The sequence below is a fragment of the Schistocerca nitens genome, chromosome 2, assembly GCF_023898315.1.
Source record: "Schistocerca nitens isolate TAMUIC-IGC-003100 chromosome 2, iqSchNite1.1, whole genome shotgun sequence".
Lineage (NCBI taxonomy): Eukaryota > Metazoa > Arthropoda > Insecta > Orthoptera > Acrididae > Schistocerca > Schistocerca nitens.
In genome coordinates, this window is record NC_064615.1 from 960035134 (window position 1) to 960060797 (window position 25664).

General features: G+C 43.2%; 1 protein-coding gene across 1 annotated transcript in view; it reads left to right on the top strand.

The window, feature by feature from the left end:
- LOC126234738 (dehydrogenase/reductase SDR family member 11-like) overlaps nucleotides 1-20146 on the top strand; it is a 37087-nt gene extending 16941 nt beyond the window's left edge. Inside the window, exons 5-6 of the mRNA XM_049943484.1 lie at nucleotides 7590-7736; nucleotides 19967-20146. Of these exons, the coding sequence (XP_049799441.1) occupies nucleotides 7590-7736; nucleotides 19967-20008 (189 nt within the window). The 3' untranslated portion in view covers nucleotides 20009-20146. The remainder of the gene's footprint in view (nucleotides 1-7589; nucleotides 7737-19966) is intronic.
- The last annotated feature ends 5518 nt before the right edge of the window (nucleotides 20147-25664 follow it).

Sequence of the window (25664 nt, forward strand, 5' to 3'; positions counted from 1 at the left end):
ATCTGAGTCGTTACTAGCTTTTGACGTGTACTACTCACCCTCTTTGAAAGAACACTCAGGTCACTTTCGATCGCCGTAAATGGGATAGAATTGTCACCAAGAGTTCATGTGTACCTCCAATGGCAACGGAAGTTCGGCAATGAAGTGATGTGCCAGCCGATTGCATGGAATCAGCGAAGGAAGATGGGTCGACCTGAAGAAATGGCTGAATGGCAGATAGGAGCCATCATGTTCGATGTATCCGTGACAACAATATGAACGAAGGTGCTCAGTTTCTTCATCTATCAACTTGGACAATACAACGTGTTTAGTTTCAAGCCCGACAGGTACTGCTGCGATCAGTAAATGCAGGTCCACCTCCACCAGCATCTGGGCAACCTTTTTGAGGGAAACTCTATGCTATAGACGCGTGGCGCCGAGTATTTCGCGAAAGTCCATTCATTATTCATTGCAGCAGCTGAAGCTATGTGTCTTCAATACGTATTCAATAGAGCAAACAAAGCAGAAATTGGATAGTAGGTAACTGGGAGGGGGAGGCATGTAGAGTGGTTCGATGAGCTATTATTTTGCATCTTTTGAAATGATTCAAGGCGTCGAGTGCACCGACCTGCCGAAAAACAAAGGTGGCATCAGTTTATCGATATCCTCAATGGCCATGAAATCTACATTCCTGTCCACACCTGACCTTACACAGATACCACTCTTAATGCTTTATTGCTTCGCCAATCCTCTTGAGGTGTACCACTGTTGAAGTCCTTGGTCCAGCTAGGGATGATCTTGTACCAGTCCTTCTACAAACCTCATATCCTATACCAAAGCAGACGTATATCAACTTATTTATCCACCACGACAAATCCAGAAATATTCCCTCACTGACTGGGATGTCTAATGCGTCCGCACCGACACCAGAACAAAAGGCCAAGATTCCAGTCTTCAGGCCGGCCGGTGTGGCCGAGCGGTTCTTGGCGCTACAGTCTGGAACCGCGCGACCGCTACGTTCGCAGGTTCGAATCCTGCCTCGGGCATGGATGTATGTGATGTCATTAGGTTAGTTAGGTTTAAGTAGTTCTAAGTTCTAGTGGACTGATGACCTCAGAAGTTAAGCCCCATAGTGCTCAGAGCCATCTGAACCAATTCAATCTTCAAAATACTGTCAACATCCAGCGTGAGGCTGATTACATACAACACATCATCACAAGTGCAATTATCATTCATATCCCTATCTTATCTAATTGCTATGACCATCCCAGCCTCTCAGATGTTCTTGACCTTCTCCAAGCATTTCACCATCTCTACAAGTAAGTCCTTCTTACTTATGGCAGAGATGCTCTCACATCCCACCAACAACTCCAGCGATATGTTCGCAGTTACTTACAACCTGAAGAGCGTCGTGATTGGCAGATATCATGTCTATAAACTCTACAAAATACTGAAAAGCATTCAATATGCCTTCAGAGAAAACATTGTGCACAACAATAAGCCCATCCTTCATAACCTCACCAAAGTTAACCACTTCGCATCCTATTTCCAAAATAATAACTTCACCGTCACATTTGACCCAGACGTGGATAATTCCATGGATCTATGTGTTTATGAACGTAGTAACTTAGACATCCCACCAGTTGCAACAACTTGCAGTTCTTACTCAGCGCTTCACGAACACAGCTAAGACAGCAATGACAGCTGAAGGCATAAAAACTCTTGCAATACGCCGACGATACCAGCTGCCAATTACCCATGACACCATCCAACCATTTTTCTCCCTCTGACATTTGTATCTCCACGTCGAGTGGTGTCATATGTGGTAACTTCAAGCAAATCCACACAAAAACTGTCACCAACTTTGGCCACATTACTCGTCAAATCGATCGAACAGATTTCCACTTCATCATCTTTCAGTTACTCTCACCAACACAGTAAAGTATTTAGCATTAACCTTTGACAGGAAAATTATATGGATTAAACTCGTGCTCATCTTCCAACACAAATACGTACTGCAAGGAACACTCAAACAAATTAAAATATATTGAGCTGTTAATAATATATTGAGCTGTTAAAATGCCGGTAAAATTGATTGAGAGTCCAACCTTCCCCGTTAGCTGTTTTATTGCACTCGCTCAGAGACCAGTAGGACCGCTTTCGTACCATGGAAGTACCTCCTCAGGTGTGTTTATGCCTAAAAAAGTTTATACAAAACTTAATAAGAACCGTACTACTGACTTACTAAGTAAGAATTCTTAATACTAAAAAGTAAAAACATGGCACGCAAATTAATAAGAAATGGCATGTGCCGCTGTCATAAAATTACTTACAAGGTCTAATGCCCCTTGTTAAATAAGTGGCTTAATGCGTGTTCCAAGGTGCAATGAGAAACACTACTGACGCAACCATTAAGGGGAGTCAAACTTAATAAAGCCAGTTGTTACTGATAATTTTCTTTGGGAGGCGCCATGAGTCCCTAAAATAAAAGCGTTGTAAAAGTAATGGTGAGGAAGGTCCAACAGCGGCTCTAGGTAGACCCAAATGAAAGAATAATTTAAACAATAATGTCGGGCTCACATGTGGTAACGTGAAACCGTCTAGACCAGTGTCTACCGCTCTCATATTTGACAACACCAATACATACCATCAGAAATTATAGGTGTGTTCGTTAAATGAAAGTCTATGTGAGGCGATATTTCTCACCGTCCCAAATAATACGGAGGAAACAGGAGCTAAGAACGGTGCTTACCAGAAAGAGCTGTTCAAAATGGTTCAAATGGCTCTGAGCACTATGGGACTTAACACTGAGGTCATCAGTCCCCTAGAACTTAGAACTACTTAAACCTAACTAACCTAAGCACATCACACAGATCCATGCCCGAAGCAGAATTCGAACCTGCGACCGTAGCAGGCGACCGCCCGTTGTGGCCGAGCGGTTCTAGGCACTTCAGTTTGGAACCGCGCGACCGCTACGGTCGCAGGTTCGAATCCAGCCTCGGATATGGATGTGTGTGATGTCTTTAGGTTAGTTAGGTATAAGTAGTTCTGAGTTCTAAGGGACTGCTGACCTCAGATGTTAAGTCCCACAGTGCTCAGAGCCATTTGAACCATCTGGTCGTAGAAGGCGCGCGGTTCCAGATTGAAGCGCCTAGACCCGCTCGGCCACAGCGGCCGGCCCAATAATCTTCACATTGTGAGCTACACACTTAAATTTTATATATTAAATTAGTGAATTTATTCATGGCACTTTTGTTGCCTTAGTCTGAAGTCACTTTCAGAACTCAAATTAATCATCAAATTAACTAATTTAGTACGATTGCATTCTAAATTGCTGGTGTATCCATGCATCATCACAATAAAATAAAAACAGTGAATAGCTAGGGGAGTACGAACGAGAACTGTGGCGTTTTTAAGTTTGCGAAAACAAAGACAAGTTATATTCATCCTTTTACAACTAGACTCGAAGTGACAAATCTTACAGAAAAATGACAAACATAAATCAAAAATAGAATGGTGTTTGATTCGCACAGCATTCAGTGTGGTGAAAACTATACAAGTTCTCCCCCAAATTAATCCCTCTTACAGCGCCATCATACCCCATTTACAAGAATCCACAGAGAGACCAAATTACATTCAGATGGAACCAACTGTGACCGGCTACATTACAAACTATGGATCACGGAGAACAGAGGGCTGTGAGTATCTTTTAACAACATTACGCCTGTGCAGCAATACTTTACTCTCTCACCTTGGTTCATACAGAATCAGAAAACGGTATACTGTAGACGAGTGATGAGTCGCAGAGGCAGCTGTAACGCTCTGATACATCCATGAAAACTTGCAAACTACGCGTACTGGCGTTCTGATTATTAAAGTGCGGGAAACTCCCCTATCACAGCCCTGAAATCCCAGCACATTTCAGTGTGAAGTGCACCCGTTCGCTGGTCTGGCCAGCTAGTTTGACTCACAGGCACGATGGCCTGTCAAATGTCAGACAGCCGACTCAGTACGAATAAGTTCACCCTCGTGACACATAATATGTCTGAGATGATATGCCGTCCGTGCAGTTGTAAACTGCCACTGGCACTTAGTCCACCACAAGTTGCATTCAAAAATGGTTCAAATGTCTCTGAGCACTATGGGACTTAACATCTGAGGTCATCAGTCCCCTAGAACTTAGAACTACTTAAACCTAACTAACCTAAGGACATCATACACACCCATGCCCGAGGCAGGATTCGAACCTGCGACCGTAGCAGCCGCGCGGTTCCGGACTGAAGCGCTTAGAACCGCTCGGCCACCACGGCCGGCCAAGTTGCATACCCCAAGTCTCACCCACTAAGGAATGGCCTAAAGTTTTCCACCTGGGGTGGACCAGTAGCCGATGGAGGCAAAGAATCACAGTCACTTTCCACGAAGCCTTGAACAGGAGTCAAAATAGAAAACGCCCGCCTCCGTGTTGTACAAACCAGTCAAACTATCCTCGACTCATTGAATCTCTACACTTGACTGCTCTGATTGCCTGGTAGCCAATCCAGCACAGCACTAGAACAGCCTAGAACCGCTCGGCCACAGCGGCCGGTAAAGTGCTGTTATACTTGTTTGTGCAGAATGAACATCCATGCTGCATAGTAGTAAGGCCGTCAAAATTGGCTTTCGGGTTTAAAGGACGACTTAGCCTTCGAGAAGAACACGTGGAGCCGCGGCAACAGCAGAGCACTGATCATTATGCACAGGCTTGGTGCACGGATGACAACAAGAGTGCAGAGCAGGCACGCTGCGTACCACTGTGGGGTTCCGAGAAAGCAGTACAACTCGCTTCAGAATAGACAAGAAATGTATTAATTTCTGTTGCCGTAGAAAACGGTAAAAATATAAAAGCCTATGCTCAGTTGTCTATATGGAGTTACTTATAAATAAAGTACAAAAATCCAAACTATAAGAAAACAAGAGTGTGACGTAAACTGCTAGTATTTGTACTTTAGCGAAAGATAAAGTGGGAGCAAGGAGGGGTGATGGTTTGCAAGGGAACGGAAAAGGAAAAAAAAAAGCAGGAGAAGGGGAAAAATGGCTCTGAGCACTATGGGACTAAACATCTGAGGTCATCAGCTCCCTTGACTAAGAACTACTTATACCTAACTAACCTAAGGACATCACACACATCCATGCCCGAGGTAGAATCGAACCTGCGACCGTAGCAGCCGCGTGGTTACAGATTGTAGCGCCTAGAATCGCTCGGCCACAACGGCCGGCGGGGAAAAAGGAGGAGAGGGGACGGGGAGTTATTGGAAAGAGGAGGTGCGTGGATGAGAAGACTGAATATGGTAATTATAAGAAACCATAAGCAGAATTATACACCGACCCCATAATTACAGTTAGTCGAAAGACCCTAAATAATCAAAATTCGATAAAAGACTGCGATGTTTGAGATCTGTTTGATTTTTCAGTAATAGTGAAAGTGTGTGCTTACTAACTCTTATAATCTGTATCTGATCTAAAATATTCAGCACGGTTCCTACAGTAAAACAGCTAATGCAGCAGATTGAACTCTTAATCAGTTTTATCAACTATTTATCAAGTCGGTATATTTTAATTTGTTTGAGTACAATTATTTTACCTGTGGATGTCCTGCTTAGAAGATTGTTCAATACAAAGACTTCATCGGCTACAGTTACTACCAGGCCTTACCTAGGTCCTACAAAGAAGGCCATACACTTCGCCTCTCCTTCCGTATCTAATCTAGTTCCTACTATATGTCAACTCGATCATTTCCCGTATCTTCCCTTCTTGGATCACCTTCATACCCAATAAACTGATTCCAAAATTCAGTCGCAGCACTAAAAAACTATCACTCACTAACCACCAACCTGAGCACACTGGTGCGCCACTACATCGATACCTCACCTTTCTTGCACCTTCATGGGCAAGGAATTTCAAGCGATTCCCACTAACCGACAACGGAATCCTCATCGACATGTAGCCTTCCTACCAGTCCTAGTGAACGGCGGCCATCTCATCCCGTCCTTCCGTTTCCTATCTCTTTCACCCTCCGTCCTCACTAAGTTAGTTGCTTCCCACGATTCCACAGGGTCCAATTGTGAGACCGATCATGATCATCGTCATTCTCATGCATCGCCAACATCGCCGTTACATCGTGGCAGCATATACATGATTTCTCTTACATCTTAACTCTTGTAAAGGAGCAATAGAAAGTTATTTCTATTCACAAACAGACTTATTTCATCTCTCTTATGTAATAAGAAGTTTTGTTAAACATGGAAGACTTTTGTCCGAAAATCGGTTTCATCTGTTGATAGCCAGCCCCTTCGAGATGAATTAAAATAACAATAAAGGGGAACATATTAAGAATTGCTGTACATAAATAGCTGAATCCAGAGTGCTACGTCATCATTATGTTTTATTAATCCAATGGCATGTCCGCGGCTCGTGGTCTTGCGGTAGCGTTCTCGCTTCCCACGCACGGGGTCCCGGGTTCGATTCCCGGTGGGGTCAGGGATTTTTCTCTGCCTCGAGATGACTGGGTGTTGTGTGTCTTTCATCATTCATCCTCCTTCACTCGCAAGTCGCCGTCGTGGCGTTAAAGAACTTGTGGAGCGGCGGCCAAACCGCCCCGCGAGGGGTCTCCCGATCACCAATGCCATACGCTCATTATTATTATCCAATGACATCGTATTTAAACTCCCTACTGGTGAAATCAGATTTAATACATACCAACTGGTAGGACTGCTTTAAATATCAGCTAGTATGATTGTTTGGTATGGTAGATCTCAAAATAGTCTTTTAGTGTAGAGCAACACCACACTTTTTACACTGCCATACACTTTCACTGCCGCCCTCTGTGGCCGAGCGGTTCTAGGCGCTTAAGTCCGGAACCGCGCTGCTGTTACGATCGCAGGTTCGAATCCTGCCTCGGGCATGGATGTGTGTGATGTCCTTAGGTTAGTTAGGTTTAAGTAGTTCTAAGTCTAGGTGACTGATGACCTCAGATGCTGAGTCCCATAGTACTTAGAACCATTTGAACACTTTCACTTCATTTTCCTCTGCGACTACAGCTCGTCATCTGAATGCGACTCGGTTAGCGCATACCAGTATAATTTATCTATCTGTTCTATGAAACGAAAATATATGTTTGTACACGTTACTTGTTGGAGTCAAAATGGTTCAAATGGCTCTGAGCACTATGGGACTTAACATCTGAGGTCATCAGTCCCCTAGACTTAAAACTACTTAAACCTAACTAACCTAAGGACATCACACACATCCATGCCCGAGACATGGTTCGAACCTGCGACAGCAGCTGTCGTGCGGTTCCGGACTGAAGCGCCTAGAACCGCTCGGCCACACCGGCCGGCTTGTTGGAATTCTGATGTAAACTATATGAGGTATGATTCAGATGCACTCTTTATGTATCATTCTGCAAAATGATAACAAGCGACCCTCGCCCTTACGATACATCTTGCACTTCGCACAGACTCATTAATTTCATGTTAAGAAAAGTGATGCTTCATTTAAAACATTAATGTCTCTCTCGTCTTTGCTCAGACAATGCTCCTCTTAAATGTTGTGTTACTATTTACCGTTCACAGCAAATATCTCCGGGTTACGTGAGGACAGAGATCCACGACTTCCTCCCAAAGTATACCCCTGAAGTTCGAGAGAAGACACCGTGGATGGAATCCGAGGACATAGCAGAAGCTGTGGTCTACATGTTGTCGCAGCATCCCCGTGTCCAGGTGAGCTGGTTTCTTTACTTCCATGGATTTCTTGGGGTCATGTATCTCAGCTATAGACGCAATGGTTGCTCGCAATAAAATGTGCGTACCCTGCCGTGTACAAATGACCATGAGTTTCGGCGGTCAAACAGATGGAGCAAAGGGAGTAAAGTGATACTGCATACAGAGCATAAGAATTCAGACAAAGGAAAGTAAACATAATAGCCCGCGAAAGGCAAAGGTCCCGAGTTCGAGTCTCGGTCGGGCGCACAGTTTTAATCTGCCAGGAAGTTTCATAATAGTGATAGTTAAATTAAATAGATAATCCACATTCAAATATCTATCACAATGGAAGCACACTATCAAATTTTTGAGTGGCATCACCATTTACCACAAACGGCTTTAAAGGCGTATCGTGGATACATCCGTGATTCTTGGTGCCCCACCTCATAGGAAATGCCACCGTGTAGTGAATTTCACTTTCATTCACATATTCTTAGTGACGTGTCGGCAGAAGTGCCAACACCGTGTTGTTTGAGGAAGCCGAAATGCACGCTATAAGCTCACGCAGGATGGCGTGAGGTCTGAAACAGGATACTTAATGAATGCTATAAAGAAAAGTACGTAGCTGCTGGAATACTTAACTTTAATCAACAATTGGTGAACATTGGTCTTGTTACTGTACATGCTTCATTAGATACATAGCAAAGGATAAATGGCGCCTTGCTAGGTCGTAGCAATTGACTAAGCTGAAGGCTATGCTAACTATCGTCTCGGCAAATGAGAGCGTAATTCTCAGTGAACCTTTCCTAGCAACGTCGGCTGTACAACTGGGGCGAGTGCTAGTAAGTCTCTCTAGACCTGCCGTGTGGCGGCGCTCGGTCTGCGATCACTGACAGTGGCGACACGCGGGTCCGACATGTACTAATGGACCGCGGCCGATTTAAAACTACCACCTAGCAAGTGTGGTGTCTGGCGGTGACACCACACTTAGTGCTACTATTACATTAGGAAAAGAAAGGAATTGTTTGTTATACTTTGGACGACACTCCTGGATTTATTTGCCTTCTGCGCTTTCCATGTAACGTAGACTACTACAAAGTACAAAATACTCCCAGTGCGAAATGCGTTACCTATCTGTTATTTAACTTTTATTTTATGTCCTATGTAACTACGTTGTAAAGATCACGGCACACTTTTAAAAACTTTCACCTACTGGCAGTACGCCTCTCACTTTTTATTTACATAAGCACAACAATAGATATTAATGCCATCACAGCTCCAGTGCAGTTTTAATTCGGCTGTGACAAGCGATGATGGCCGATCTCAGCTTGTCCGTGATTGCTTGAAAGTGGTGGAACGAGCTCGAAACAATTAGTAGTAACAAAGTGTAACTGCGGAATGTATGTTTCCAGAACAAATAGCTTCAGTACATGGATACCTAAATGAATTCCGTGATTATCTGTCCTGAAGAACAAAATGAATGGGCTTAACACATTCGCACACACTGCGTACGGAAAAAGCTCTGCAGGAACCGACTCAATTCATCAGTAAGTAGCGGTATATAACAGCGAAATAGTTGATCTTCAACTAAATTAATATATTTTTGGAAAAATATTTATTCGCACTTTCAGGCATGCATGGCGCCAGAAACAGATTTTGTGGGCGAGTACGTCTTACGCTGTACTTTTAAAAGCAGTGAAAGAACCCATAGCACGAGAAGAAACCCAACAGGACGAAACAAATCCAGGAAAACGAGTAGCTCTCTACACCTACACGGACGAGTCAAAACATGAAGAGCACCGGTTTTATAACGTGTTGATACATCTTAAGAAAGCAATACAACAGTGATTCTCCGTGGCATGGACTCGACAAGTCCAACTTGGGACGTTTCCGGAGGTATGTGGCAAGAGATGTCTTCGCACAGGTCACGCAGTTCCTGTAAATTATGGGCCGGTAGGTTGTGGGCGCGGAGCTGGCTCCCGATAACGTCCCAGACGTGTTCCACCGGGTGCAGAAGAAACAAAGACATCAGCGTTGATTATCGTGCTCTTCAAACCAGTGTTGTAAGATTCTGGACTTGTGACGTGGACAGTTATCCAATTGTCGTTGGGGAAGACATCAAACGTGAAGGGATGCAGGTGATCTCCAATAATGTTCGTGTAGTCGACAGTTGTTACGGTGCCTTCGACTGCTACCACAGGTCCCATGGATGGTCAGGTGAATGTCACCATAAAGTAACAATGCGCCCACCGGCCTGTGCCTGTGGCACGGTACACGTTTCGAGTAGCTGTTCGCCTCCATGACGGCAAATCCCGACACGAATATCAGGCTGCTCTAACAAGACCAGGTGACACGTTTTCATTGATCCACGGCCGAACCGCAATAATCCAGTGTCCACTACTATATTGTAATTCACGATATTCTGTGATGAGCTGTGGATGTCTTAACACCTTGTCGCTTCTTCGTGGTTTCACTGTCCTCAGACCACTTCCCGTAGATGCTCACGACAGTAGGAGGCGAACAGCCGACCAGCTTCTCCGAGATGCTCGTTCCCAGTCGTTGGCCCATAACCTTCTGCCCTTTGAGAAAGTGGTTTATGTCAGTATGTTGCACCAGTTGCGGTCTGTATCGACCGTTGCTAGAATAATGTCCATTTGTCTCTGACCCTATTGTATACTTTCTTTATAGCCTCTCGTTTCCGCAACGCTCGTGGTGGGCAGTGATGATAAAAAAATGGAAAAGAGCGTTTGGCGTCATTGGCCGGGAGGCCGCTTAAGGGGCAGGTCCGGCCGCCTTTGTGCAAGTCTTATTACATTCGACGCCACCTTGGGCGACCTGCGCGCTGGATGTGGATGAAATGATGATGATGACAACACAACACCCAATCCCTGAGCGGAAAAATCCCCGATCCGGCCGGCAATCGAACCCGGGCCCGTAGGACGGCTATCCGTCATGCTGACCACTCAGCTATCGGGGCGGACGTGGGCAGTGATCATGTATTGGTGATATTGAAAATTTGTTTCCGAGCGGGGTTTCTTTTTCTCTTTTTAGCATTATCATTAGCTCCCCGGACAGATCGAGAATTCCCTACGTCACCGCTTTGTCTACATCCTATACTCGCACAGAACTGTGGATCTCTTGATGACTGAACGACATCGCACAGTACTTTGAATGAACACAGGCACTGCAATATAGTATAGTGATTATAATGTTTTGGCTTATCAGAGTATGTTATTTCGCTGACAGTAACGCGATTTTACCTTGGTTGCCACATCCAGAACCACTGCACGGCATTGTAATTAGTACGATCTAGAACAATGGTAGATTTCGTTTCTTAAACAATACCAAAGTATGAAACAGCTTAATCACCACACGAAAGTTTTCTTCTCCAGTGAATAGCAAATGAGTCATTCCTCCAAGATAGTTCAGACATTTTCTCCTGCTAACTTCTGGATAATATTAACAAAATTTCTAAGATCATCACTCCTCGAAATTAAAGAGTTGTTCAAAAATGGCTCTGAGCACTATGGGACTAAACTGCTGTGGTCAAAAGTCCCCTAGAACTTAGAACTACTTAAACCTAACTAACCTAAGGATATCACACACATCCATGCCCGAGGCAGGATTCGAACCTGCGACCGTAGCGGTCGTGCGGTTCCAGACTGTAGCGCCTTTAACCGCTCGGCCACCCCGGCCGGCTTAAAGAGTTGTCACTGCTTTAGGGACGGCAGTGTTATCCGTCACGGCCGTTATTAATTGTATTTGCTCATAACAGTGACTTCTACTGTTGTATATTTCTGGTGGCAGTTCACTATGAAGTGGTTCAGTGCATAATCGGTCCTTTCAACAGGGTACCATTCTCGTATTAACCATCTTAAGTATTTTTCAGATCTACAACTACATCTACACCTACATGGTTACTCTGCAATACACACTTAAGTGCTTGGCAGAGGGTTCATCGAACCATTTTCATACTACTTCTCTGCCATTCCACTCTCGAATGGCGCGTGGGAAAAAGGAACACCTAAATCTTTCCGTTCGAGCTCTGATTTCTCTTATTTTATTATGATGATCATTTCTACCTACGTAGGTGGGTGTCAACAAAATATTTTCGCATTCGGACGAGAAAGTTGGTGATTGAAATTTCGTAAACAGATCTCGCCGCAAAGAAAACAGCCTTTGTTTCAGTGACTGCCACCCCAACTCGCGTATCATATCAGTTACACTCTCACCCCTATTGCGCGATAACACGAAACGAGCTGCCGCCCTTCTTTGCACTTTCTCGATGTCCTCCGTCAGGCCTACCAGATAAGGCTCCCACGCCACACAGAAATATTCCAGCAGAGGATGGACAAGTGTAATATAGCCTGTCTCTGTAGTGGGTTTGTCGCATCTTCTAAGTGTTCTGCCAAGAAAGCACAGTCTTTGTTTCGCCTTCCCCACAATATTATCTATGTGGTCTATCCAATTTAAGTTGCTTGTAATTGTAATTCCTAGGTATTTAGTCTAATTGACAGCCCTTAGATTTGTACGATTTATCGTATACCCAAAATTTATCGGATTCCTTTTAGTACCCATGTGGATGACCTCGCACTTTTCTTTGTTTAGTGCCAATCGCCACTTTTGGTACCATACAGAAATTCTCTCTAGATCATTTTCTAATTGGAATTGATCATCTGATGATTTTACTAGACGGTAAATTACAGCGTCATCTGCAAACAATCTAATGGGGCTGCTCAGATTATCACCTAGATCACTTATGTAAATTAGGAACAGTAGAGGGCCTATGACACTACCTTGCGGAACGTCAGATATCACTTCTGTTCTACTCGATGATTTACCGTCAATCACTACCAACTGTGACCTCTCTGAGATGAAATCACAAATCCAGTCACACAACTGAGACGATACTCCATATGCATGCAATTTGATTAATAGTCACTTGTGAGGTACGGTATCAAAAGCTTTCTGGAAATCTAGAAATATGGAATCGATCTGAGATCTCTTGTAGACAGCACTCATCACTTCATGGGTATAAAGAGCTAACTGCGTTGCACAAGAACGGTATTTTCTGAATCCGTGTTGGTTATGTATCAATAAGTCATTTTCTTCAATGTGATTTATAATCTTCTATTCTGGTATATGCTCCAAAATCCCAGTGCAAATTGAGGTAAGTGATATGGGTCTGCAATTCAATGGGTTACTCCTATTTCCTTTCTTGAATACTGGCGTGACCTGTGCAACTTTCCAGTCTTTAGGAACAGACCTTTCGTCAAGTGAGCTCTTGTATATGATTGCTAAGAAAGGCTCTATTGTGTCTGCGTTCTCTGAAAGTAACCTGTTTGTATACCATCTGGACCGGAAAACTTGCCTTTCTTAAGTGATTTGAGTTGTTTCGCAACACCTAAGATACCTACTTTTATGTCACTCATACTAACAGCTGTTCTGGTTTCGAATTCGGGAATATTTACTGATGAGTGATAAGATTCTTTGTCATCTATGTAAAAGAACGTAGCACTTTATGTAATTTACAAGGTGTGCGCAAATGAAAAAGTGACTACAGTTACGAGTAAAGAAATTTTAGTAACAATATTATAACTACAGATCATGTGGAACAGTACAATTATACATAACTGTCATTGGAATTGATATATCGATCCCAGCGCGAAGGAAGGGACTCGATGGCTTCAATGTAGAAACTCTTGTATTGCTGGCGGATACAGTTGTCCACTGTGTCCGGCACTTCCTCGTCACAGGTGTGCATCTGATCATGCCAAAGATATGCAAGTCATATAGGGAGATCAGGCTGTAAGGAGGATGTTCCATGACCTCCCATCGAAATTTCTGAAGGAGCCAGAGGGTCTTCTACGCAACACATGCTGCCTCATAACGCTGACACCCTCGGAATACTGTGCACCGCACGAGTCACTGCTATCCGTACACCTCTTCCATCTCGCGATAAATTTGTGAAGCATGCTTTCCTTTTGTGCAAAGAAATTGGATAATCATTCTTTGTGCTGACTGGGTGCCATCCATCCCTCAACGAAGTGCGGAAATAACTCTCCAGAAATGAGTAAATTGCTGCGAAGCCGTTAAATCCGCTTGTGCCTCTAGCAATACCACCAAACAATCTCTCTGCAAACACGTTCACCCAATGGGATTACATACAACGCCGTTACAATGAAGTTTTCCTTTTCGGTTGGACATACCTTGTACGGGATGTTAGGGGTATAAGTGCAGATATTTTTATTGCTGATTGGGGACAGTGTACTGAACGACAAAACACCAGTGTTTGCTAGATTTACAGGCTAATAATTATGGATATTAGCAACAGTATTTTTCTTAGGCTGATTAGTACCTGCAAGTACTTGTGGCAAGAACAAGCCATTAATGCTTATTTTCCCCTGGGCAGCAGGGTAGGTGTTGAAGCGTGGATGCATGGACGCTAAATGGTTAGTCTATACCGATAGGTCGAGTCCATTTAGTGATGCACTTACGACCGTGCAGAAAACCTCCGGTAGTAAGTTACGTGACGCATTTGCGGCAAGACTGTTACACACAGAGAAAAAAACAAGACACCGAAGTGGGTACATATTGAAGTATCAAAACTCACAATATCTGCACTTACACCCCTAAAGCCCTGCATGTCATACTGAACTCTCAACAGGCACTGCTCATGCACCAAGTGTTACAGCTGACACATTAAATGGGTGAGCATAGCTGACACGATGCCTTTAAAGGAAGAATTATGCATTGATGTTCTTCATAGTGAGCTGTCACTTGACAACAGCATAATATGATGAAGTTACGCTCGCGTTGTCACTTTAAAAATATTGCGGGATTGTGAAGTCAAGTGAAGAGAGAAAAAAATACTATCGTCATTTTCAAAATTGCCTGTCTGATCGTCCTTAGCATCTGATACTGTGCCTAATTCGATTTCGTAATTCTACGACTCGTCACTCAGAAACAACCGCTTATTATACACAGTCGTCTTAAACCTAGTTTACACAGGAGCGAACACAAGTGAACGAGCATCAGCGAACGAGTATTCTCTCTGGTGTAAACGGTAGGTGAGCGCGAGAGAACAGCGTTCGATCGTATTCGGTTCGCATTTGCCAGTGTTCGATCGTATTCCACTGTTTAATGGTCATTTACTCGGGATCATGCTATCTGCTTCGGCGCTGGCAGTATAGAAAGCTTTCGTGTGCTGCATTGATCACTTACGTTGTTGACATGAGTTGCATGAGGGATGGTTTAGTCTGAATAGAATGCAATGTTGATGTTAAAAAAATATAGATGTCGTAGGTGCTTCTTATAGATCCACAGCACAAATGCCCAAGGAAAAGAAATAAACTCCACGAAAAAAAAAATGCTGCCCACACCCAGAAATTATCCAAATGGAATAGAAATCGATAGACGTGATGCACATGTACAGACAAACGATTACAGTTTTAGAAAAATTGGATCATTTGTTCAAGAGAGAGCGCTTCACAATGTGAGCAAGTCGATAACGCGTTATCTCACCTCTGGCCCTTATACAAATAAGGCATTGATTTGATACAGTTTTTGGATGTCCTCCTGACGAATACCGTGCCCAATTGCGTCGAATTGGCGAGTTAGGTCGTCAAAATCCCGAGTTGATTGGAAGGCCGTACCAGTAATGCTCCAAACTTTCTTAATTGAGAAGAGATCTGGCGACCTTGCTAATCAAGGTAGGGTTTGGCATGCACGAAAACAAGCTGCAGAAACTCTCGCTGAGTGCGAGCGACCATTATCTTGCTGAAATATATGCACAGGATGGTTTGCCATGAAGGGCAACAAAATGGGGCGTAGACCATCGTCGAGATGACCGCAGCAGTCTGGTCCCTTTAATCTCACAAACCAACCAACCAACCAGCCATCGTCGACATACCGCTGTGCTGCAAGGTTGCCGCGGATGGCAACCAAAGCCGCCCTGCTATGAAAATAAATGGCACCTTAGACCATCACTCCTGGTTGTCGGACCGTATGACGGGCGACAGTCAAGTTGGTATGCCACTAATGTCCAGGGCGTATCCAGATATGTCTTAGCTGGTTATCGGAGCTAAATTCGAAGCGATATTCATCACTGAGGGCTGCTCTACTTCAGTGAAATTCCAGGTCGAAGACCTGTGTGGCTTTACATTTCAGCAAGAGGTGCCTAGCCGTACATGGCGAGAATTTCTACTGATTGTCTTCGTGCTTACCAAATCCTACCTTGGCCAGCAAGGTCACCGGATCTCTCCCCAACTGAGAACATTTGGAGCATAATGGTTAGAGCCCCCCAACCATCTCCGGATTTTGACGATCTAACGCGCCAGCTGGACAGAATCTGACGCGATATCCCTCAGAAAGACATCCAACAACCCTGTCAATCAGTACCAAGCCGAATAACTGTCACCATCTGTTGATGTGAGGAAGACGATAAATTCATTAGATACCGACATCAGGCGGGAACGAAGTGAATAAGCACGAACTTTGTGTTTATTTTCGTTAAGAAAGAAAGGAACAATAAATTTCATTGAAAGTAAACAAGTACGAGTATGGTTCAAATGGCTCTGAGCACTATGGGACTTAACATCCATGGTCATCAGTCCCCTAGAACTTAGAACTACTTAAACCTACCTAACCTAAGGACGTCACACAACACCCAGTCATCACGAGGCAGAGAAAATCCCTGACCCCGCTGGGAATCGAACCCGGGAACCCGGGAGTACGAGTATGTACGAGGGTCAGTCAAAAAGTAATGCCTCCTTTTTTTATTTGTCATTAATTTCAAATAGAAAAACTTCGATTGAAAACCGCAATACTGATGATTAGTTTATGAATTTTGAGTATAATCTCCGTCCATTTCCATCAAATGGTTCAAATGGCTCTGAGCACTATGGGACTTAACATCTGAGGTCATCAGTCCCCTAGAACTTAGAACTACTTAAACCTAATTAACCTAAGGACGTCACACACATCCATGCCCGAGGCAGGATTCGAACCTGCGACCGTAGCGGTCGCTCGGCTCAAGACTGTAGCGCCTAGAACCGCATGGCCACTCCGGCCGGCATAGTTTTAGTCCATCTTTTAACAAGGGTATGTATTCCAGTGTGGTAAAACTCACGGTCCTGCTCCAAAAACCATTGACGCACGGACATTTTCAGACCTTACTCATCTTCAACGTGAATCCCACGATGAGTTTCTTTTAGCAGCCCGAAGTCACGGTAGTTTGATAGAGCAAGGTCAAAGTTGTATGCGAAATGAGGCGAGACTTCCCATCCAATTTACACAATCTCTTCAGTAGCGTTACGACTGGTGTGTGGTTTTGCATTGTAATGCAAAAGAAGAATATCCGGCATAGCTTTTTTTTGGCCGAACTCGCTGAAGACACGCTTTAGGCTGTTTCAAGGTCACAACGATTGGACAGAATTTATTGTGATTCACTGCTCCAAAAAATCAACCATAATCACATCCTCTTCATCCCATAACTTTGCCTACCGATCGCCCAGTTCTGAACTTTTCTTCTTGGGTGAGTTTCTGTGATGCCATTCCACTGACTGCCTCGTTGATTCTGGTTCACGATAACGAACACGTTTCGTCTACGCTCAATAATTTTTCTTCAAACTCCTTTCCCTCCAAACGAAAGAGCAGCAAGAGTTGGGAGGTAATTGTTTTTCTTGTCTCTTTATTTTGGTCGATTAGCTTTCTCTGTGCCGAAGTTGCACAAACCTTTCAGTATCCCAGTTGTTGAATGATCATCACACTGCTTTTACAGAGAAATCATCTGCAGTCACGCGGCAATCACCATGAATGATGTCATCGATTCGCTGCCGCTGCCTGCCGGTTCGTGTTTCGTCAGCCAATTTGGTGTTTGCCCTTCACCATAATTACAGTTACGAACGCATCGTCTAACAGGGCTGATCCAATGTTGCTTCACCGTAAACATTTTTCTGTCTTTCATGAATGGGAATGGGCATTTCACCTTCTGCGTTTAAGAACTCTACCATAGAATGCTTTTTTAATACAAACATGGATATCGGCCGTTTTGCAAGCGACTGCAGTACTGGCATCTGTTGATGCAGAAAGGGGATTGGAGAAGAAGCTTTGTAGAACAGCACCAAATTCAAATTTTTCGCTTAACAAACTTTATTGAAGGAGAAAGAAAACATACGAGGCATTACTTTCTGACTGACCGTCGCACCTATAACGCTGATTAAAATTAAAAAATAAACATAATTCCTGATGGTTCTCTTTGCTCATATCCTTGGTATCCTTGACATGTTCCACATCCACGAAGATCTCCTCAGCGTGGATCTATGGAACGAAAAACTAATCTAATCTAATCTGTAATTACATGACTCATGTATCATTGTTATGTCAGAGATTTTTTATGATAAATAAAAATGGTTTACTCAGGATCATGCTATCTGCCCTCTAACAAACTATACAGCAGATTTTATCAAGTGGCCTATGTGACAGGTCGTATATTTACTTTCAGTTTCAAATTCCGAGGCCGGCCGGAGTGGCCGAGCAGTTCTAGGCGTTGTAGTCTGGAACCGCGCGGCCGCTACGGTCGCAGGTTCGAATCCTGCCTCGGCCATGGATGCGTGTGATGTCATTAGGTTAGTTAGGTTTAAGTAGTTCTAAGTTCTAGGGGACTGATGACCTCAGAAGTTTAGTCCCATAGTGCTCAGAGCCATATGAACCATTTTCTTCAAATTCCGACACCTAAAATCATCTTTTCCTGCGCCTTTTTGCTTACTTCGTCAAAAACTGTCAGACGCCATGCAAAATAATCCTGTCTGAACACCAAAGTTGTGCGTCGTGGCTATGTGTAGCGACGTATCCTGCGTGCCAAAATGCAATAACGCAGCGTTAATAGGCTATTCTAGTTATATCCTGTTCTCTTACCTCTAATGTAAACAGTTGTTCGCAGACACAAGCGAATGGTATTGAACACGGGCGAATTGTCTGTGAATGCTCGTTTGCTTGCCTTGGTTTCCATTCGCTCCGGAGGAAAATAGGCTTTACGTCTGAGAGCCAGCAGGACCATGCACTCTTCTTACAATAAATTATTTTTCACAACTAACTGTTAAACCAACTGCACAATATTGGGACCGCAATCAGAAAAAATAAAGGTATGGCTATCCAGTAGTACACACGTGGCCTCGTAGTTTGACCGCCACATCTCTCGTAGCTGTCTAGTTTAAGGGGGGTAGGATGTCAAACGGGCCGACTTGGAGCAGGAGAGGCAGCACAGGACATTTTATTTTCTACTGTCTATACTTTTACAAATAAATTCATAAAACTTTGTCAGCATGACCAGGAAGGATTCACACTCATAGCAGTGGAATTGCAAAACCGTAACAAAATAATTTTTTTTAGATACGAAATTTCATCATTTTTTCACTTACTATTGGCAACATTTGTTGCTATAGGTACATTTTTCTTCACAAGTAAGAGAGGTTCTTTGATGAATTTTGCACAGCATACAAACCATACTTACAGGTGTATGAAACTCTAGAATTTTCCAAATCTATTAAATATGTCGTAAAAATTAAGATAATTAACTACAAATTTTGATTTTTTTATAAACATTAAGTTTAAAACGTAACAGCTCATTCATTTTTTCATAAATGAAATAGATTCTAGAGTTTCAGACACTTGTGAGTATGGTTTGTATGCAATGCATAATTCATCGAACAGTCTCTCTTACTTACGAAGAAAAGTGTACCTATAGCAACAAATGCAGCCAATAGTAAGTGAAAAAATGATGAAATTTCACGTGTAAAAAAATTATTTTGTTATGTTTTTGAACTTCCGCTGCTACGAGTGTGAATCCTGAATCCTTCCTGGTCATGGTGACAAAGTTTTATGAATTTACTTGTAAAAGTATAGACAGTGGAAATTAAAATGTCCTATGGTGCCTCTCCTGCTCCAAGTCGGCCCGTTTGACGTCCTACCCTCCTTAACATTTGACATTCATAATGCTCTGTAGCACCAAAGATATTGGCCAGAAAGATACTGACCAGACACCCTAAGGAATGAGACATCAGATGAAGTGTATTTCTTAATTTATGCGCAATAGCTGCTGAAAACTTTTGCAGTGGCAAACCAGTATCCAGCACGAAATGTGTGTGTGTGTGTGTGTGTGTGTGTGTCTGTGTGTGTACGTGTGTGCGTGTCTGTTTCTGTGTCCAGCTTAAAATTTTACTAATCAAATGCAACTTCTTATGTTACAGGTGCATGATATCATCATTCGTTCTGTGGGAAGTGATTTGTAATCTTTTTTTCATTACAATAAACTGCACACAGCACTGCAATCGTCTTCACGAAAATAATTGACTTTTACTAACTCCTGTAAGCAACTGTTGCACTGTGTTTCTATCATCAAGTTGTTAATAAAAACAGTTGTGTAAAAACTTCATAGAGTTTTAATACGAGGGCATGCTGGAAAGTAATCCCTCTGAATTTCTTTGTCTGAAACCCTTTATAAATAAAACAAAATTTATTAACATTCTTTATCTTTATTCTTCGTGTCTACATATTTATTTCTCAACATAGTCAACCAGCGACGACAGAGCAGTTTGTTGGTACTGTCACTGTAGAATGTTTGACACTGTTGACGGTGCCACAGCCTCACGTCTGCTTTCAACGCTTAGTTATCATCAAAGTGTTTGTAAAGTTTCCGAAACAGATGAAAATCGACTGAGGCCAAGGCGGGACTGTATGGAGGGCGAGCGATAACAGTGTTGCACCGAAGATGTCCGATTGTTCAGATATCGCAGCAGATGTCCCCACTTTGAATCAGTATCTCCTCATTACTTATTCGATCATCCCACCTCATCTTCAACATTCTTCTGCAGCACCACGTTTCAAAAGCTTCTTTTCTGGTGTGACCACTTTGTTATGATGCATGGACCGGACGGAGTGGCCGAGCGGTTCTAGGCCTGCCTCGGGCATGAATGTGTGTGATGTCCTTAGGTTAATTAGGTTTAAGCAGTTCTAAGTTCTAGGGGACTGATGACCTCAGCAGTTAAGTCCCATAGTGCTCAGAGCCATTTGAACCATTTTTTTGTCATCCACGTTTCACTTCTGTAAACGACTAAAATTGGGACAAATGCCCCCAGAAAGACTTCTTAACATGTAAATTCACAATGCCGAACTGATTGCTTCAGATAGGATACGGTCGATTTCTTTTTCCAACCGCCGCCATTACAAGCCCGTGCTTTGTCTCTAAAGACTGTCTTCGTCACCAATTAGAAACTAAACACTAATCTATCTTCCTTTCTGAACAATTTCTAAATCGCGAACGTCTCCCTACTACCGTGTGTGCTACTTCCATCTGCCTGTACAATATCAGTTTATGAAACTGGACGGTGGATTCCATGTTTGGCCTATGGCGTAGATCATTCATTACTCTTGATGCGAAGTTCGGAAACCTGTAAAGTAACCGGAAGCATTGTTACATCAAGTCCTCATAGTGTACAGAATTCACATTTGTTGAGTATTTTAGCGAGCGACTGTGAATGAAAAATGCTAGTCATGCTGAAACACTCTGGTTTTTCTGTGTCATTTATTGGAGAAACAGAAACCTTATTTTGAGAAAGTACAAGGACGTAGATCAAAGCGCATAATGTTTACTGCAATACAAATCTGTAAAAGCAGCACCAGAAGACAAGGAAAAAATTAACACTATTCCTGTTGCAATCGCACAGACAGACGAGCACATCAGCTATTCAGTTAGTTCTTGCTCACAGAAATTCCGTTTTTCAGCAGATGTATCCTGCCACATGTCAGGTAAAGATTTCCTCTTGGCACTCTTAACCGGCAGAATTTTGTCACACCAGGTAGGGAAAGGGGTAATGTTATCTAAAAAGCAGCAGATTTTTTTTCCAGCACCTCTCACCTTCTTTGCAATGCTTTGACAAATACACCGTTGCTGGATATAATGAATGACTTTTTCTTCCCCTTGCTCTTGTATGGTTGTCAGATAAAATGTTTAGACTGGCATAGTCTTTATTTTATTATTTTGCTTTGTTTTTGTTGTGGAGTGTGAATCGTGTAATTTTTCCATTGAGTGTTCATCCGTAAGGGAGGCCAGATACCTGAAATTGACAAACGATTTAGGTTTTAGTACAACTCAACTTGACTATTTTGTAAACTACTTGTAAACTATGTACACGTATTTTACTTTCATAATCATGTGCCGAGTGAAGTGGCTAAGCCCTTGTTAATGCATAGGATTCGTATTGAGAAGGAGTGGGCTGCCACACATCCTCATCTAATCCTATCCTACATAGTATATGTTTAGTATATGCTATTTATGTAATGTACCTGACAAGTCTGATACTGTTGTGTTGAATGGTCTAAGGACGAATAAATAAATAAAGGGGCATAGTTGAATGCTTGTGGCTCTGGAGACAGTTTTCCGAACAGACTGAAGTTAATGCGTGGGGCATAGCAGCATCTTCATGGCCAAGAGGTCATTAGCGGGAGACCATAGTGTGTGTGGCAGTAAAGAGAGAAACTATGTTTAATAATTTACCTAAAGCAAAATGGATGTTGATAACTAGGAATACTGGTGGGAAGCTTTGGGATCAGGTCACCCTAATGAAAGGACTGGGGTCCCCACATAACTTCTTCAACGTTCATTATCTTCACTACATAAGTTGCCTTTATTAAAGTCAAACGAATTTTAAAAACAATCAACAGTAAAACTGAGTGAGCAGACTTTAGAAAAATGACTTTTAAACCGCTGTCACTAATTATGTGCCACCAGCCATTAGCTACACACCAAAAGTACATTATAGGCTATTTTCATATGTAAAAAATATGGTTCGGGTTGTTGTTATTCCAATTCATTATAACATATAAATGGCATTTATCGTCAATATTCTCACAAAATATCTGTTATTCGCCACGCGGGATTAGCCGAGCGGTCTCGGGCGCTGCAGTCATGGACTGTGCGGCTGGTTCCGGCGGAGGTTCGAGTCCTCCCCCGGGCATGGGTGTGTGTGTTTGTCCTTAGGATAATTTAGGTTAAGTAATGTGTAAGCTTAGATACTGATGACCTTAGCAGATGAGTCCCATAAGATTTAACACACATTTTTATCTGTTATTTTTATGTAATTAAAGCCTTAAAATCATTACATATCGAGATCTGGTCACGTGATCGAAAACGCTCTGTTACTGGCTGGTGGTCCGGAGACGTCGCAGGCTAAATGTACTATGCGCACAGACAAAGTTTACACTTGGCGCAGTGGCTGATGGGAGCGACCGTAAAGGTATTTCCCATTTACAGTCGCTCCCTGCAGCCATCCCGCCGAATGTCTATTTTGTTTGCGCGTATATTAAAACGAAGCTGTATGTCTGTTAAGGCGTGTTGGCTGAAATTACGAGGTTTTTACGTACTTTTTATGCGAACAGCTTAGCTGTTTAGTGATGGAAAACGCTATTACAGCTTTTAATTAACAATAGAAAGGAATTTTGTGAACGCTGATAGTTGAAGCCTTTCGAAAGCTGTTACGTTTAAGCTCCACTCATTTAGAGCGGCGATATGTGCAACGACAAACGTTCTTTTCCCGGCTCCCTGTAACATCATTAAACTCACTCAAAACTAAGGAACTGTAGAACTTTTGCAAATGGGTCTGTATATTATATCCAGATTATCGACTACCAGTCACGACCTACGACCCAAAGCACAAATTATTCTTGGCAAAAGTTGGTGCTGATTTCCTGTGTAGAAGATACTCAGAAGAGTTACTACATCCGTCAGGCGTTCCGTGCCGCAACGGGAAGCGCGTTCGACAGCTGTAAAAGAGATCACATGTTCGAATGCTGAAAGATCATATGTTTTTTAAAGGTTTTCCACGAAATAGGAAGATAGCCTTAGCAAGAACTAAGGTTGCAGTTGTTTAGATTGTGGTATGTATTACATATAGCTTCACATCAGTCTTAGTCTGAGAAATAGACAACAGAGTATAAATACATTTACTTCGCGAAAAAATAATTCACTTGTTTAGAAATCATTGGCAGAAGTGAAGATATCACCATTCGCCGAAAGTAAAACGAGGTGTAGGGCGCTGAGGATACACGGAGAGATACAAAGCGTGTACAGCATGTAGCTGGGGCTGTGGCGTTAGTGAGTGTAAACTAATTTTAGCGTCTGGAGCGGACTTACACTACATCTTAAGGTAAGATGACAAAAGTGCAGCCGGCCGGTGTGGCCTAGCGGTTCTAGGCGCTTCAGTCTGGAACCGCGCGACCGCTACGGTCGCAGGTTCGAATCCTGCCTCGGGCATGGATGTGTGTGATGTTAGTTAGGTTTAAGTAGTTTAAAGTTCTAGGGGACTGATGACCTCCGATGTTAAGTCCCATAGTGCTCAGAACCATTTGAACAATTTTGAACAAAAGTGCAAAAGTGTAAACAATAAGGATCCTACATTGACAGTACGAAGATAAAACATTGTTTCTAATAAAATAAAAGTTTGTGATCACATTAACTAGAAAATACCTTTCTGAACGTGACATGTGTGAATAGCGAATGCAAATGCAAGTACTTGTAAACAGCCAGGAAAACAGAATAATATTCTGTTTCTGATGGGTGTGGTGAAGTTTTGTAATTGTGATTTTGTTTGCATGTGAGAGGGCTGTCGAGTCGTTTTACAAATAAGTTAAAAATGTCCTTTCGGGCTAGATTTGTTGCTTAAAAGTCATGTGCTTAAAATCTAATCTGTGAATTTTGGCTGACTGTAGCTGATTGTTCAGTGACTGTTAATTGTTTATAAAATTCTGTACCTTTGCTGTCTATTAGGTGACAGTGTGTTCATAATTAATGGCAACTGTTTAAACGTCATTTAGTTAAAATGCATGTTGTACCACCATACAGCGAGACCTACAGATTGCTGTACGCACCGGTACCTCTAATACACAGTAGCACGTCCTCTTGCATTGATGCATGCCTGTATTCGTCGTAGCATACTATCCACAAGTTCATAAAGGCACTGTTGGATCAGATTGTCCCACTCCTCAACGGCGATTCGGCAAGATACCTGAGAGTGGTTAGTGGCTCACGTCATACATAAACAGCCCTTTTCAATCCATCCCAGGCATGTTCGATAGGATTCATGTCTGGAAAACTTGCTGGCCACTGTAGTCGTTATCCTGAAGGAAGTCATTCACAAGATATGCACGATGGGGAGGGGGGGGGGGGGCGAATTGTCGTCCATGATGACGAATGCCTCGCCAATATGCTGCCGATATGGTTACACTATCGACCGGAGAATGGTATTCACGTATCGTACAGCCGTTACGGCGCCTTCCATGACCACCAGCGGCCTACGTCGGCCCCACATAATGCCACCCAAAAACAGCAGGGAACCTCCATCTTCCTGCACACGCTGGACAGTGTGCCTAAGGCGTTCAGCCTGACTGGGTTGCCTCCAAAAGCGTCTCCGACGATTGTCTGGTTGGAGGCATGTACGACACTCATCAGTGAACAGAACGTGATGCCAATCCTGAGCGGTCCATTCGGCATGTTGTTGAGCCCATATGTATCGCGTTGCATGGTGTTGAGGTTGCAAAGATGGCCCTTGCCATGAACGTCGGAAGTAAAGTTGCGCATCATGCATCCTACTGCGCACAGTTTGAGTCGTAACACGACGTCCTGTGGCTGCACGAAAAGCATTATTCAACATGGTGGCGTTGCTGTCAGGGTTCCCCCGAGCTGTAATACGCAGGTAGCATTCATCGACTGCAGTAGTAGCCCCTGGGCGGCCTGAGCGAGTCATGTCATCGACAGTTCCTGTCTCTCTGTATCTCCTCCATGTCCGAACAACATCACTTTGGTTCACTCCGAGACGCCTGGACGCTTCCCTTGTTGAGAGCCCTTCCTGATACAAAGTAACAATGCGGACGCGATCGAACCGCGGTACTGAC